The sequence below is a fragment of the Nelumbo nucifera genome, chromosome 1 (assembly GCF_055504915.1).
Source record: "Nelumbo nucifera cultivar China Antique chromosome 1, China Antique-T2T, whole genome shotgun sequence".
Taxonomy (NCBI): Eukaryota; Viridiplantae; Streptophyta; class Magnoliopsida; order Proteales; family Nelumbonaceae; genus Nelumbo; species Nelumbo nucifera.
This window is the reverse complement of record NC_142649.1, coordinates 196,005,576-196,018,667: the sequence shown is the minus strand read 5'-3', so window position 1 is coordinate 196,018,667 and position 13,092 is coordinate 196,005,576. Positions and strand designations below refer to the sequence as shown.

The 13,092-nt window shown below is 37.3% G+C and overlaps 1 protein-coding gene across 4 annotated transcripts in view; it reads right to left on the bottom strand.

The window, feature by feature from the left end:
- The window catches only part of LOC104602263 (putative serine/threonine protein kinase IRE), a 124,827-nt gene that overhangs the window by 5,098 nt on the left and 106,637 nt on the right, over positions 1-13,092 (bottom strand). For 3 of the 4 annotated variants that reach the window (XR_016080866.1, XM_010265884.3, XM_088895744.1), the window contains exons 10-12: positions 4,995-5,199; positions 4,788-4,873; positions 3,916-4,004 (exon numbers count right to left, since the gene is read on the bottom strand). Coding sequence is in view for 3 of the 4 variants with exons in the window: in XM_010265884.3 (XP_010264186.1) it covers positions 3,916-4,004; positions 4,788-4,873; positions 4,995-5,199 (380 nt within the window). In the remaining variant the exon portion in view is untranslated. The remainder of the gene's footprint in view (positions 1-3,915; positions 4,005-4,787; positions 4,874-4,994; positions 5,200-13,092) is intronic. The other variant, XM_088895745.1, reaches the window with a different exon arrangement.

Sequence of the window (13,092 nt, the reverse complement as noted above, 5' to 3'; positions counted from 1 at the left end):
CTTGCAATAGTTACACACCAAAATCTTTCCTATCCTCCCTCCTGATCTCACTACTCCCCATGTCTTTATTTGACTTAGGCTTGATTGTACTAGCCATAGCTGATTGGTCAATCCCAGATTGTCTCAACATAACATTCCTCCTACTCTCCTCTCTAGACACAAAGGCATGAGCTTAAGAAAGAGTCGACTCTTTCTGGGAAGGATGGTTGCCGGCAATATCAAATCCAAGGTTTAGTCCAACCAAGAACTCAAAGACTCCATTCTTCTCCACCAACTTCTGACAAGTTGTAACATCTAATTTATCTGTGGTAATAATCCCAAGTCCAAAAGAATCATTGGTACCTCCACCTAGTCCCAAGTTACTGGTTAACTTCTGCTCAATACTCCAGCCCTCCATAGTTCTTACAATAGATTAGAAAATACAAGCATTTGATAAAGCCTGAAGATTTCTAGTTAGCATAGAGGGAGAAGGTTCTCTACTAATTTCAAATTTGCCAACCCCATTCATCAGTTTAGAAAGCTAGCCAAGTGAAGATTCTTGTCTTCTTCCATTCTTTTATACTTCTAGAAACATGCAACAATATTCCCAAAACCACTTGAATTGGTACAAAATAGTGGTCTTCACATGTGGCGATTTCTTTTTCCATAAGTTGCACACCTGTTTTCTAATTAGTAAAAGTGCATTTAATTATTGTCAAAAGAAATCATTTATTAGATAGTATTTGTTAGAATAGTTAGCATTTTGTACTATATGTGCCACAAGGACAGTAATGTCTTTTTGCCTTTTTATTATTGTCGCACTATATATACTAATAAAATCTGGCGCCACCGGACTGTTGCTGTTCTCAAATCTTTCTCCTTTCTTCTCTCTCTTTTCTCTCTTCTCTCTTCTTCCTCCATATTTCTTCTTGTTTTCTTCTCCAGATTGGGATCAAGTGATGCAGGAGCTGAAGAGTCAAACTTGGAATATTATGATATTTTATGTATTTCTGTATTTAGGATAGTAGGGGTATTTTTGTCATTTTTGCAATTTTCTGTAGGGTCCAATGATAGGGTTTAAATTGTCTAGTTATAGTTTGCTTATGCTTAAAATTTCAGAGTCATTGCATAAGTAGGATTAGAGTTATTGAGTCTTCTTTGAATTGAATTAGGATATAACAGCTTAGTTTGAATCCTACTAGGATTATTGAGTCTAACAGTTTGACTCCTAAGACTATTATGAGTCTAACAGTTTGACTCCTAGGATTATTATGAGTTTAGAGTCTATAAATATGTATGGACGTTTTACACAAAGGCAATGAATCATATTGAGTTTTCTTCAGCTTATGCTAGCTATGGTGAGTGATTCCCATGCCCTATAGTGATTCTAGGCACCCTGTGAGTGATTCCAGGTATTTTCTCTCTTCTTTCTCTCCCTATTTTCTCTCTTATTCCTTCAAGAAGCCATTACAGCCATTGACAGCCATAAAACTCTGATCAAGAAGACCATTCAACATTCTCTAAGGACTAGAACTGAGCTGGTCCTACATCATCAAGGGACACACCTATGACTGATACAGCAGGGGTTTTTTCCCTCTTTCTCCCTTCATCTTCAAATCCAGTGCAACGGTTTAGAGGATACTTTAAGGAAGGAGGTACAAAACGGAGAAAAGGATTATTGAGGTTATATTGGGAAGTTGAGATGGGACTAGAATACTATGGGATTGCCATAAGAAGTCGAGGGGGAGTGATAAGAAAAAGAAAGAGGTCTATAGGGATCAAGGTGTGCTGGGATGAGAATAGAGGACTATGGGATAAGAAGAGTGGTAGGGTTTTCCATGATGGAAGTGGGGGTAAGGAGAGGTGAAAATGGTAGGAATGCATTGGCCAAAGGGCCTCAGATGTGGTTGTGGGAATTGAAAAAGGAAGAGAGAGAGAGAGAACAAAATCACCTGGAGGTACTTTGTTCGCCACATAACTTTTCTACTGATATTCACTGACCATCAGTAGAAAAGTAAAACACTTTGTCTTTCCATCTATAAAACAACTTTGATAAGTTTAAGTAAATTAGGTGATGCAAAAAAAATATGGCTGATTATAGGTAACTTATGTGATAAGTTACTTCTTGGTAAGTAACTTACCATAGAATTATTAACAAACCAAATGTCACCTTAAAATCTAAGTGAGATTGAGGGAAGAAGGAAGGAATATGGATGTTCTAGGAAGAAGAAGATTAATAAGGCGAAAGGATAGCTATATCATTAGGATGAGGGTCATATCAGAGGATAAGATTTATTATAAAGAAGGATAGAAGTTAGTTGTGAGACCTATCGAGAGAAAATATAGAAGCTAGTTGTGAAGTGCAATTTTTGGAAAGCAGTTTCTACTGATTTGTTGTTGGGAGTTGGCAAGAAGTTTATTGATTGGCATTTTAGTTTTAGATCATAGTTTTCAAAGTGTCTAGGCGATTCTGGGCGACACTGGGGCGCCTAGTCACCTAGGCGATAAAAATTTTATAATATAAAAAAAACTGACTTTTGGCTAGTTTCCTAGTTTTATATACCATTCAGCATGTATGTTAATTGAAAAAATAGCAATTCTCTTTATTAAGAACATTAAATTTCCTCTAAAAATGTGGCAAATCAACACATCTAAAAGATGAAAATCTTTTGCATATATTAATTTCATTATTTTCAAAAATAATACTACTATAATAAGTATTTAATAGAGCAAATTCATATTAATTAGCAGCTAAAGAAGGTTATTAACTTTATATGATAAATATTCAAGATGGAAAGTAAAATAGAAAAAAACAAGGATGGAGTTTCTATTTTATTTAATTACAGAGAGAGAGAGAATAGAAAAAAAGAACTTTACTATTCTATTCTTTCTTTCCTCTTTCTTTTCTTTCTTTCTTTCTTTCTTTCTTTTTCTCTTCTTAAAACCCTTTGATCTTTTAAATTTCAATAGTAAAACATTAAAACAAAGTATAATTGATATATATGCTATATATAACAAAATGTATTAACACATACATTAATAAGATACAACAATATAAATGATATTATAAAAGGCGCCCACCTTGTCATTTTTGTCGCCTAGGCGGGCGCCTAGTTCCTAAAAGTCAAGGCGTTTGGGCGAGGTGGCCAGCCAAGGATGCCTAGTCGCCTAGGCGACGCCTTGACAACTATGGTTTAGATATAGGGTCTTTTTATCTTGCTAGATATGAAGGGGTGCTATTATGTAAGGGTTTTATTTTCTTCCTTTTCTCCCCTTGCAATATCTTGTCACCTTTAGGCCTGTCAATGATACCCAAAAATTCGAGGCTGACCTGACATCCATTCCGATTATCTCGGATTTGGATGATGTATTTATGTAATCAGATCGGATTCGGATTTGACCCCATTCGATCCAATTAAAACCCGAATCCAATTATTTTACAATATTTATTAATTTTAATATATAAATTTTATATAATTACATTTAAAATTATAAAAGTATATTCTATATATTATATTATATATGATTTTATATATAATAAACTTAATATGTTATATTTATATTAATTTATTATATACAAATGTTGAAAAGTAAATAAATTTTTTATTTTTCTGGTATTTTCATAAATTTATAGTGGAGTTGGATTAAATCTGCATACGATCCGAGTCTGTTAGGATTCAAATTTGAATCCGAGTCTTTACATCTGATCATATTCGGATGTACGTTCTTAGTAATCGGATCATATGTGGATTTTGCTGCATCCGATTCGAGTCTGATCCAATTACAGCCCTAGTCACCTTGCTTTGTTTCTTCATTTTTCTTTTAATAAAATTTTTCTTTACTATCAAAAAAAAAATACGTGCATAATGAATCATTGAGATTCTTTAAAAAATCACTGGTCTAAGGTGATTTCCTATCAATATTTTAGGAACTTACTTATCAATCAGATCATATGCTTCATAACTCATTTCCTCGGGTACTTGTGGCCAGGGTATATCTCTGTTCATTATATTATCAAAAATTTGCTGCAATAAATAACAAACCATTAGTAAAGAGTGTTGGCTCTGTATGTCTATAAAAATGAAATGGTACAAAATTTGAAATGCACTGATTTCCTCATAAATGCTTCAAGAACAAATTTGTTACTAACTTCCTACGTTATGAAAAAGGAAAAAAACAATATTGATGAATATTTCACAAAGATCTTGTTAAGTGCAAAATAGATGATACGGTACATATGTTGCACCCTTGCAGGTTTAAAAGGAAATCATTGGATGAAGAATAGTAATTGAATTGCCAACGTATTTGGTTGATTAATTTAATCCCTCCAATAGAAGTTCTAGGATTAAAAATGGTATGCATTTTGTGATCACATACACACAACTGAAAACAAGAAGCTCGGAAAATTTCAATTTTTTTTGAAGATAGAAGAGAAATTTTTATTGAACCAAAAAAGATGGTACAAGGAAGGTGATGAGCAATCACCTGAAGAGGAAGACCAACCTGAAAAGAACCCCAAGGAGACAAAAACAATCCCAAATCAACAAAATCCAGAACCAAACTAAATAAGTCCCAGTTAACGAAAGCCCCTTACACATAACAATAGAATACAAAACAAAAAATGACAAAAAGAACCCAGAAAATCAAACCAGCCTGATGCCCCTCAAATACCCAATCAAGACACCAAAACCCCCAAAATGAATCTCAGAAAAATTCAATTGCCAAGTCGGAAACATGAAAAGGAGCATCTTAAATGCTTTTTAGAAGCATTTGGAAAAGTCTATATGTTGTCAATATCAGATGACTACCTGTGGATGTTGTGCGTTGAATGGCGGGATACCAACAAGCAACTCAAAAAGAATAACACCCACAGACCACCAATCTGCTGTTGTACCTAGAAATAGAATAGCACAAGAAACTAAAAATCAAAAGGGAAAAAATAAAAAAGAATAAGCTTAATAAGCTTACTGGTTTATACGGTATATGTTACTTCAGGTTAATATAAGAATACAAACCATGTCCCATTCCTAAAAGTATCTCAGGTGCCAGATAATCAGGAGTGCCAACAGCTGAATGCTTTTGGCGCTGTTCCCATTTAGGTGTATGCTGTTCAGCATATTTTGGTTCATCTCCTAGAAGAGCACTGCCACCAACTGCTGGACCTGATAGATCATCTGTGCTGTTAATAAGACCAACCTTTGAGAGCCCAAAATCTGTCAACTGTAACAGAAGGGATTAGAGATTTGTGAGAGATGACAAATAAATATTATCAGTTACAGTGGCAACAATACCAAATACAAAACTCTATTACATTGACATCAAAGACACAAGAAAATAAAATGAAAGAACATTACAAATTCCATCTAGACCTAAACTTAAGCTGTTGGTCGTAACCAATAGTAATCAGACCTGTTTTAGCAAGAAAACAGAAAAGAAAAGGAGAAAAAGAAGAAAGAAATCAGAGAAGAAGAAGAAGAAGAAGAAGAAGAAGAGAGACGAAAAGAATGAGAAAAGGGGTGCAGGATCTAAATGTCCTACCGCCCCATTGGCTGCTATTTATATTAATCAAATAAAAGAGATATACATTGACAGGAATACCCCTGCCACCAATATGAAAGAAAGAAAAGACTAATAATGACTGACAACAAAACAACAATAATAATAAACCAATGGACCACAAACTAATTAGTTGTATCTCTACAATCCCCCTCAATTTGGGATAGATATTCATCATTCCCAACTTGCGTAAATCTTTATCTAGCTTGACTTTGTTTGACTGCTTTGGTGAAGAGATCAGCAAGTTGCATATCAGAAGCTACATAAGGAAGACACTTCCTAAGAATCAACTCTCTCTCTCTCTCTCTCTCTCTCTCTCTCTCTCTCTCTCCCTCTCTTTGATGAAATATCGATTTGCTTCAATATGTTTTGTTCTATCATGATGTATTGGGTCATGAGCAATGTTAATGGCAGCTTGGTTATCACAATACAACACCAAGGGTCTTTCATACTCAATGCCCAATTCTCCAAGTAGGGATCTCAGCCATAACACTTCAGCCACACCATTTGACATAGACACATACTCTGCTTCAGCACTAGAGCGAGCAATAACATTTTGTTTCTTACTCCTCCAAGAAACAAGATTTCCTCCAACAAGAGCACAGTACCCTAAAGTGGATCTCCTATCACACCTTGCCCATTCTACATCAATGTACACTCCTATCTTTATATGACCATTATTCTTGAAGAATATACCTTGGCTTGGACACCTCATCAAGTAGGCTAGTATTCTTTCAACAATAGGAAGATGGGTTGTCCTAGGAGAGTGCATATACTAATTGCATTAGAAACATCAGGATGTGTCAGGCAAAGATAGAGAAGGTTTCCCACCAGCCGTTGATACATGCCTTTATCATCAAGAGGCCCACCCTCTTTTGCATTTATCTTATGATTTTGCTCAATGGGTGTGTCTATAGGTTTAACCCCCAATTTTCTAGTTTCCTCTAAAAGATTAAGGACATATTTCCTCCAGGAGATGAAAATACCATGCTTGGACCTAGCCACTTCAATTCCCAAGAAACACCCCAACTCACCTAGATCCTTCACTTCAAACTCTTGATTGAGTAACTGCTTAAGAGAATTAATCTCATCAATATCATTCCCCGAGTTCCTACTACTACAATATAATCAACATACACAACCAAGAGAGTCAAGGCAAAACCTACTTTCTTGATAAAAAGAGTGTGACTAGACTAAGCCTGTATGTACCCAATTTTTCCCAAGGCAAGTCTAAATCTATCAAACCATGCTCTTGGAGATTGCTTCAGATCATGTTTTCTTCAACCGACAAACTTTCTTACCAGCATCTATATCATAAAAAAAAAGAGGCAACTCTATATGCACCTCCTCCTACATGTCACCATTTAGAAATTTTTAACATCCACTTGGAACAACCCTGAAAAATTTGCAGCAAGTGACAACAAAACTCTTATGGTGTTCATTTTGGCAATTGGTGCAGGTTTCCAAGTAATCAATACCATAAGCCCATGTGTACCCCTTAGCAACTAGTCAAGCATTGTATCTTTCAATTGAACCATCTACGTTGTATTTTACTATGAATATCCATCTGCATCCAACAGGTTTTCTTCCCTCTAGGTTGATCCACTAATTCCCAAGTATCACTTTTTACAAGAGCATCCATCTCAACTTTCATTGCTTCCTTCCACTCAAGCACCACCAGGGCTTCTTATATTGATCTGCTAATGGGTATAGCAACAATGGAAGCCAAAAAGGATATATATAATGATGAAAGATGGTCATAAGAAAGAAACAGGGACATACAATGGATAGTAGATGAGGTGCAATGGTGCTTTCCTTTGCGAACTACAATAGAAAGTTCAAGATCATCTGAGGCTAAGGCTCAATGGTGCTAGTAGGGATGTCATCTGTAGTAGTAGTGGGTGTAGTCCAACAAGAAGCAAAAACAAAAATAGGAGGGAAGAGAGAAGGGGGAAAGGAAAGAAGAAGACGAAAGAGAGAAGGGAGAAAGGAAAGAAGAAGACGAGAGGGAGAAAAGTTCTATTCAAAAGTATGTAGTTGGCGACACTCCCCCTCAAGTTGGAGCATATATGTCAATCATGCCCAACTTGTCACACAACTCATTATGCCACAAATAGTGAAGACCCTTTGTAAGGACATCAGCTAATTGTTCCTTGGAACTGATGTAAAGGTACAAACTTCTCCCTTTTCAAGTTTTTCCCTTAAGAAATACTTCTCAACTTCAATATGCTTGGTCCTGTCATGAAGAACTAGGTTGGCTGCAAATATTAATGGCAACCTTGTTCTCATAGTAGAGAGACATTGGACCATCAATGGAAATACCCAACTCTCCAATCAAATTCTTTACCCAAAGCAATTTAGCAACTCCATGCGCCATGCCCTATACTTGGCCTTAGCACTAATCTGGCCACTACACTTTGTTTTTTGCTCCTCCAAGTGACCAAATTTCCACCAACAAAGGTACAATATCCTCTAGTTGATTTTCTATCATCAACTGCTCCAACCCAATCTGCATTTGTGTAGACCTCCACTTTCATATGACCATATTTCTTGAATAATATCCAAGTTCTTGTATATTTCTTTAGATATTTGAGCACTCTCTCAGTTGCCTCAAAATGGGAGGTTTTTGGAGCATGCATAAACTAACTAAGGACACCAACAACATAAGCTATATATGGCCGAGTCATTAATAAGTAAAGAAGTCTTCCTACAAACCTTTGAAACTTCTTGACATCTATCACTGGTTCTCTAGTACAATCACCAAGTCGATAATTTTCATTAATAGGAGAATCTGCAGGCTTTTCTCCCAACTTTCCTATGTCTTGTAAGAGATCTAGGATATATTTCCTTTGAGACATAAAGATGCCCTTTTGAGAGCGGGCAACTTTAATACCAAAGAAATAACGTAGTTGTCCTAGATCTTTCACTTCAAACTGCACAACAAGGGATTCTTTGACTCTCTGAATCTCAAGAGTCCCAATTCCCTATAATCACAACGTCATCAACATGCACAATCAAGACTACAACATTCTTTTGGTTCCTTTTGACAAAAAAAGTATGGTCAGACTAGAACTACATGAACCCTATTTGTTGAAGACCCAAGTGAAATCTGTTGAACCAAGCCCTTGGGGATTGCTTCAAACCATATAAAGATTTTTTTAGTTAATAGACTTTCGCTTCACACCCATGTGCTACAAACCCAGGAGGCTGAATCATGTATACTTATTCTAGATCCCCGTTCAAGAAAGCATTTTAATGTCCAGTTAGTGAAGTTCCCAATCAAAGTTAACAACCAAAGATAGCATAATCCAAATACTATTCATTTTCACAACTGGGGCAAATGTTTCTGCATATTCAACCCCATACACCTGTGCATACCCTTTTTCAACTAACCCATCTACTTTGTGCTTCATGGTGAATACCCGCTTGCACCCAAGGTTCAAAATTTCGATACGTATCAGGCCATATCAGCTTATACGTATCATATCGGGGGCTTCCCCATACACGCCTACAGGGGGTGTTTCAAGGTTTAACTCAGTTTAGAGGGTAGATGGACCTTAAACTGACCCCTTTGAACCAGGTTTAAAAAAAAACTAAATAAATAGGGGATCGAGCCCCGATACAATCCGATACTGGGCTGTATCAATATTTTGAAACTTGCTTGCACCCCGCTGGTTCCTTGCCTTCAAGAAGATCCATCGAACTCCCAAGTGTTGTTTCTATGTAGAGCACAAATTTCTTCCTTCTTTGCATCTATCCATTCAGGTATAGATAAGGCTTCTGCAACACTTTTGCAGTCAAGAAAGAACGGAATGAGGGTGAGATGTTTCCATAGGACAAGAAATGGGTAATAGAGTGCTTAGTAGTACATGATCCAACACCCTTCCTATGAGTAGTTAGAACATCGAGATCATTGGTAGAATCATCAATAGCAATAGGTTCAGTAATGTCAAGGGGAACAAAGGTACTTTGATTTGCCTCTAAGGAGTCAAATGATGCTAGATGTATAGTCTCTGGTTGCTCCACATCCTTTGAATTTAGTTGTCTCTTACGACACCTCAAGAAAACACGAAATGGAGAAGAGTTAGGAATAAAAGGGAGAGAAACCTATGGAACTTGCCTCTCCCCCTGAGGAGAGACCTGAAAGAAGGGTTAAGACTCAAAAAAGGACACATCCATCGATACAAAGTACTTGTGCATGATAGGATTAAAGCATTTGTAACCCTTCTGGGAAAATGGATAACCCAAAAAAAGACACGCATGGAATAGACTTGGGATCCAACTTACCTTGGTTTGGAGATAGGTCATGAACAAAGCACTTACAACCAAACACACGTAAAGGAATAGAAAATAAAGGAGATTGAGGAAAAAAAAACTGATGTAGAGCCTTGTATTGCAAGAGACATGATGGCATACAATTGATAATATAAGCCGCGACCATCACCCCATCAACCTAGAATCGTTTGGAAACATTCATGTGTAGCATCATACTATGAGCAACTTCAAGAAGATGTTGTTCTTCCTTTTGGCAACACCATTCTATTGTGGTGTTCTGGCACACGAGCTTTTATGAAGAGATCCATGAGATGAGAAAAATTCAGCTAGATCATGATGAAAGTATTCCTTTGCATTATCCAATTGGAAAATTTTAACTTCAATATGGATTTGAGTAAAAACCATGCAGTGTAAATCTTTCACAATTCTGGGTACCTCTTCTCTAGAATGCATAGGATATATCCAAGTGTATCAAAAGTAATCATCAATGAAGCTAATAAAATACTTGTACCCACCCTCAATAGGTATGTTCATAGGGCCCCAGACATAAGAAAAAAACAACATGAAAAGGCAAAACAAATATTGTGTTATTTGATGGAAAAGTTGTTCTACAATGCTTACTCAATTGGCATGTTTGGCATTGCAATCTAGTGATAGACACAGATAAAAAGTTTGGTTGCAAACCACAACCAAACTTGACTCTTAGTAGACTGACTCACTGACTGACTCATAAGACTCATAGGAGTTGATGTTGTAGGACCAACTTTATTCTCCAAATGTAGAGGCCATCAACCATATCTCCTTTACCAATCATCCTCCCCGAGGCTAAATCCTGGAAGACACAAGAACGAGGAAAAAATGTTACACAACAATTTAAGAATTGAGTAATACTACTATTGGACAACAAATTAAAGGGAGTTTGGGAACATGAAGGGCATGGGGTAAAACAAAGCCATCAGGAAGGGATATAGATCCTTGACCAACAATAGTGGAGAGGGACCCATCAGCAAATCTCGCTGTCCCTCCCAGAGAGAAGAGTGTAGGTCTGAAATAAATTTGACTTACCAGTCATATGATTTGATGCCCCTGAGTCAATGATCCAAGGGGACTTTGGAACAAAAGTACACACATGAATGTAGAAGCATCTTTACTTGATGTAGAAGCAAATGAAGTGAAAGGGGCAGAAGCTGACCTATCCATCTGTCCTTAGGGTCTGAACCAATAAGATGGTCTTGGGAAGTACCAGCAGTGAGATTATTTGATTGAGAATTTTGCACAACTAAATTTGCAGAGGTAAATTTCTTCTGAGGAGGCTTCTTTGATGTGTCTTGATTCTTGGTTGCCCATTTAGGCTTCCCCCCTAACTCCCAACAAGTCTCTCGAGTGTGTCTAGGCTTTTGGCAGTGAGTTCACCACAGCATGTCCTTGTCATCATTTTTTCTTGATTCTCCTTTTTAATTCTAGTGTTACCCCCCTCCCCCCTTGCAGCTAGAGCAACCAGCCACTTCCCTTCAGAAACATTCATTAGATTTTTTTTTTGCTCTCTTCAGATTGAGTTAAGGCATATAACTCCTCAACTGAAGGAAGTTCTCTACTTCCCAAGATCCACACCCGAAGTGGCTCATAAATGGGATTCAGCCCCAACAAGAAAGAAAACACTTTTGTTGGGAGACAAGTTTTTTGTATGCTTTATCATCCTCGTCATTCTTCAACTCAATAGTCTGATAATGGTCCAACTCCTTCCATACAAAGGTAAAGGCTGAATAGTATGCAGATAGGCTACGGTCTCCTTGCTTACACGTAAATGATTTTGCTTGGAGCTGGTAAATCTTGGCAAAATGCCTTTGTTCAGAGTAGGTTGCCTTGGCTTGTTCCCAAATATCACAAGCTATTTTTTCTTTTACATGAGGCAGCATGGAACCTAAAAGCCATGACATAACCACGCTGTTTTCTTGTCCCATCTATCATGTTCAGCTGTACCAGATTTTGGTTCTTTAATCTTTCCATTTACGTAACTAGCTTTCCCCCTAGCTGTGATATATAGTTTAATGCCTTTGGACCATTCTAGATAGTTCAGGCCATCAAATGGGGTAATAGACACAGAAAAATTCGTGTTGTCCATCCCCCCGTTAAGGTTTCCTTGAGGGGACGGAATACCAGAGGTTGTTGAATCCTCAGTGGCCATATTATCCAATGTTTTTCTGCTGATTTTTCAAGAAAAGACTGAGAAAGAAGTTCTGTACTTCTACAACACTGTTATTGGAACAAATAGAAGGCTCACCAACCACCGAAACAGAGAGCAGCACACTAAACAAGGTGGACTGTGAAGAGTCTCATTGATCAACCATATTAGTGTAGTCCCTGTTGTATTATATCTCTTATTTTGTTGTTATTTTCTCTTTAGCCCTGCAAGGGCTTTTCTGTAAATATCCTTATTTCATTAATCTATATATTAAGGCTCTTGGGGTTGAGCTGAACTATTCAGTTCTTCACCCCAGAAATCTGTCTTCTCTTCTCTGGTACAAACTGCTTGTTTGACATGGTATCAGAGCAGGCTGCTTTGTAATCAGTACTTGCTTCATGCTCACTCTTTGACATCTCAAAGGCTACCGATATCTGGGTGTTTTGTCTGAAGATAGGGATGTTCTGATCAACCTTAATCCTTGCTCTCTGTTCTGCGATTTCAACAAGAGAGGTCTTCCTAGAATTCTCTTGGAAAGCTTCTGTTTGGAAAGAAACTTGATTGGTTGTGTCACCCTGGTCTGTTCTCCTAACTCAGAAACTTTCTTTGAGATTGGACAAGTTTTGGAGGAGTTCTGATCTTCTCTCTAGGGCAGCAGAAGTTTTCTTCATCCTTCCTTGGACTGGTGTATTCCCAGGTATTCTCCAAGCTCTGAACATTAAATCCTTGGCTGCAATTGCTTCAGATTGAGGAGTTTCAACAGACCTGCTACATTCCTCTTCAAGCTGCCCATCTGAATTCTATTGGTGGATGTGGAGATATATCTTGATGTATATTATTAGTATAGTCCTTGTTGTACAATACTCTTATTATTTTATTTGTTTTGTTTGTTCTTTTTATCTTTCAGCCCTATAAGGACATTCTTGTAACTGTACATATCTTTTAATATAAAAGGGGCTCTTTGGGGTGGGGGTCGACTATTCTTGACACCCCTGAATCTCCTCTCTCTTGTTCTCAGTTCTGCTCACATGGTATCAGAGCAGGTCATCTGTATCAGCCTGGGAGTTTTGGTTTCTACACAAGATTGAAGAGTGCTTTAC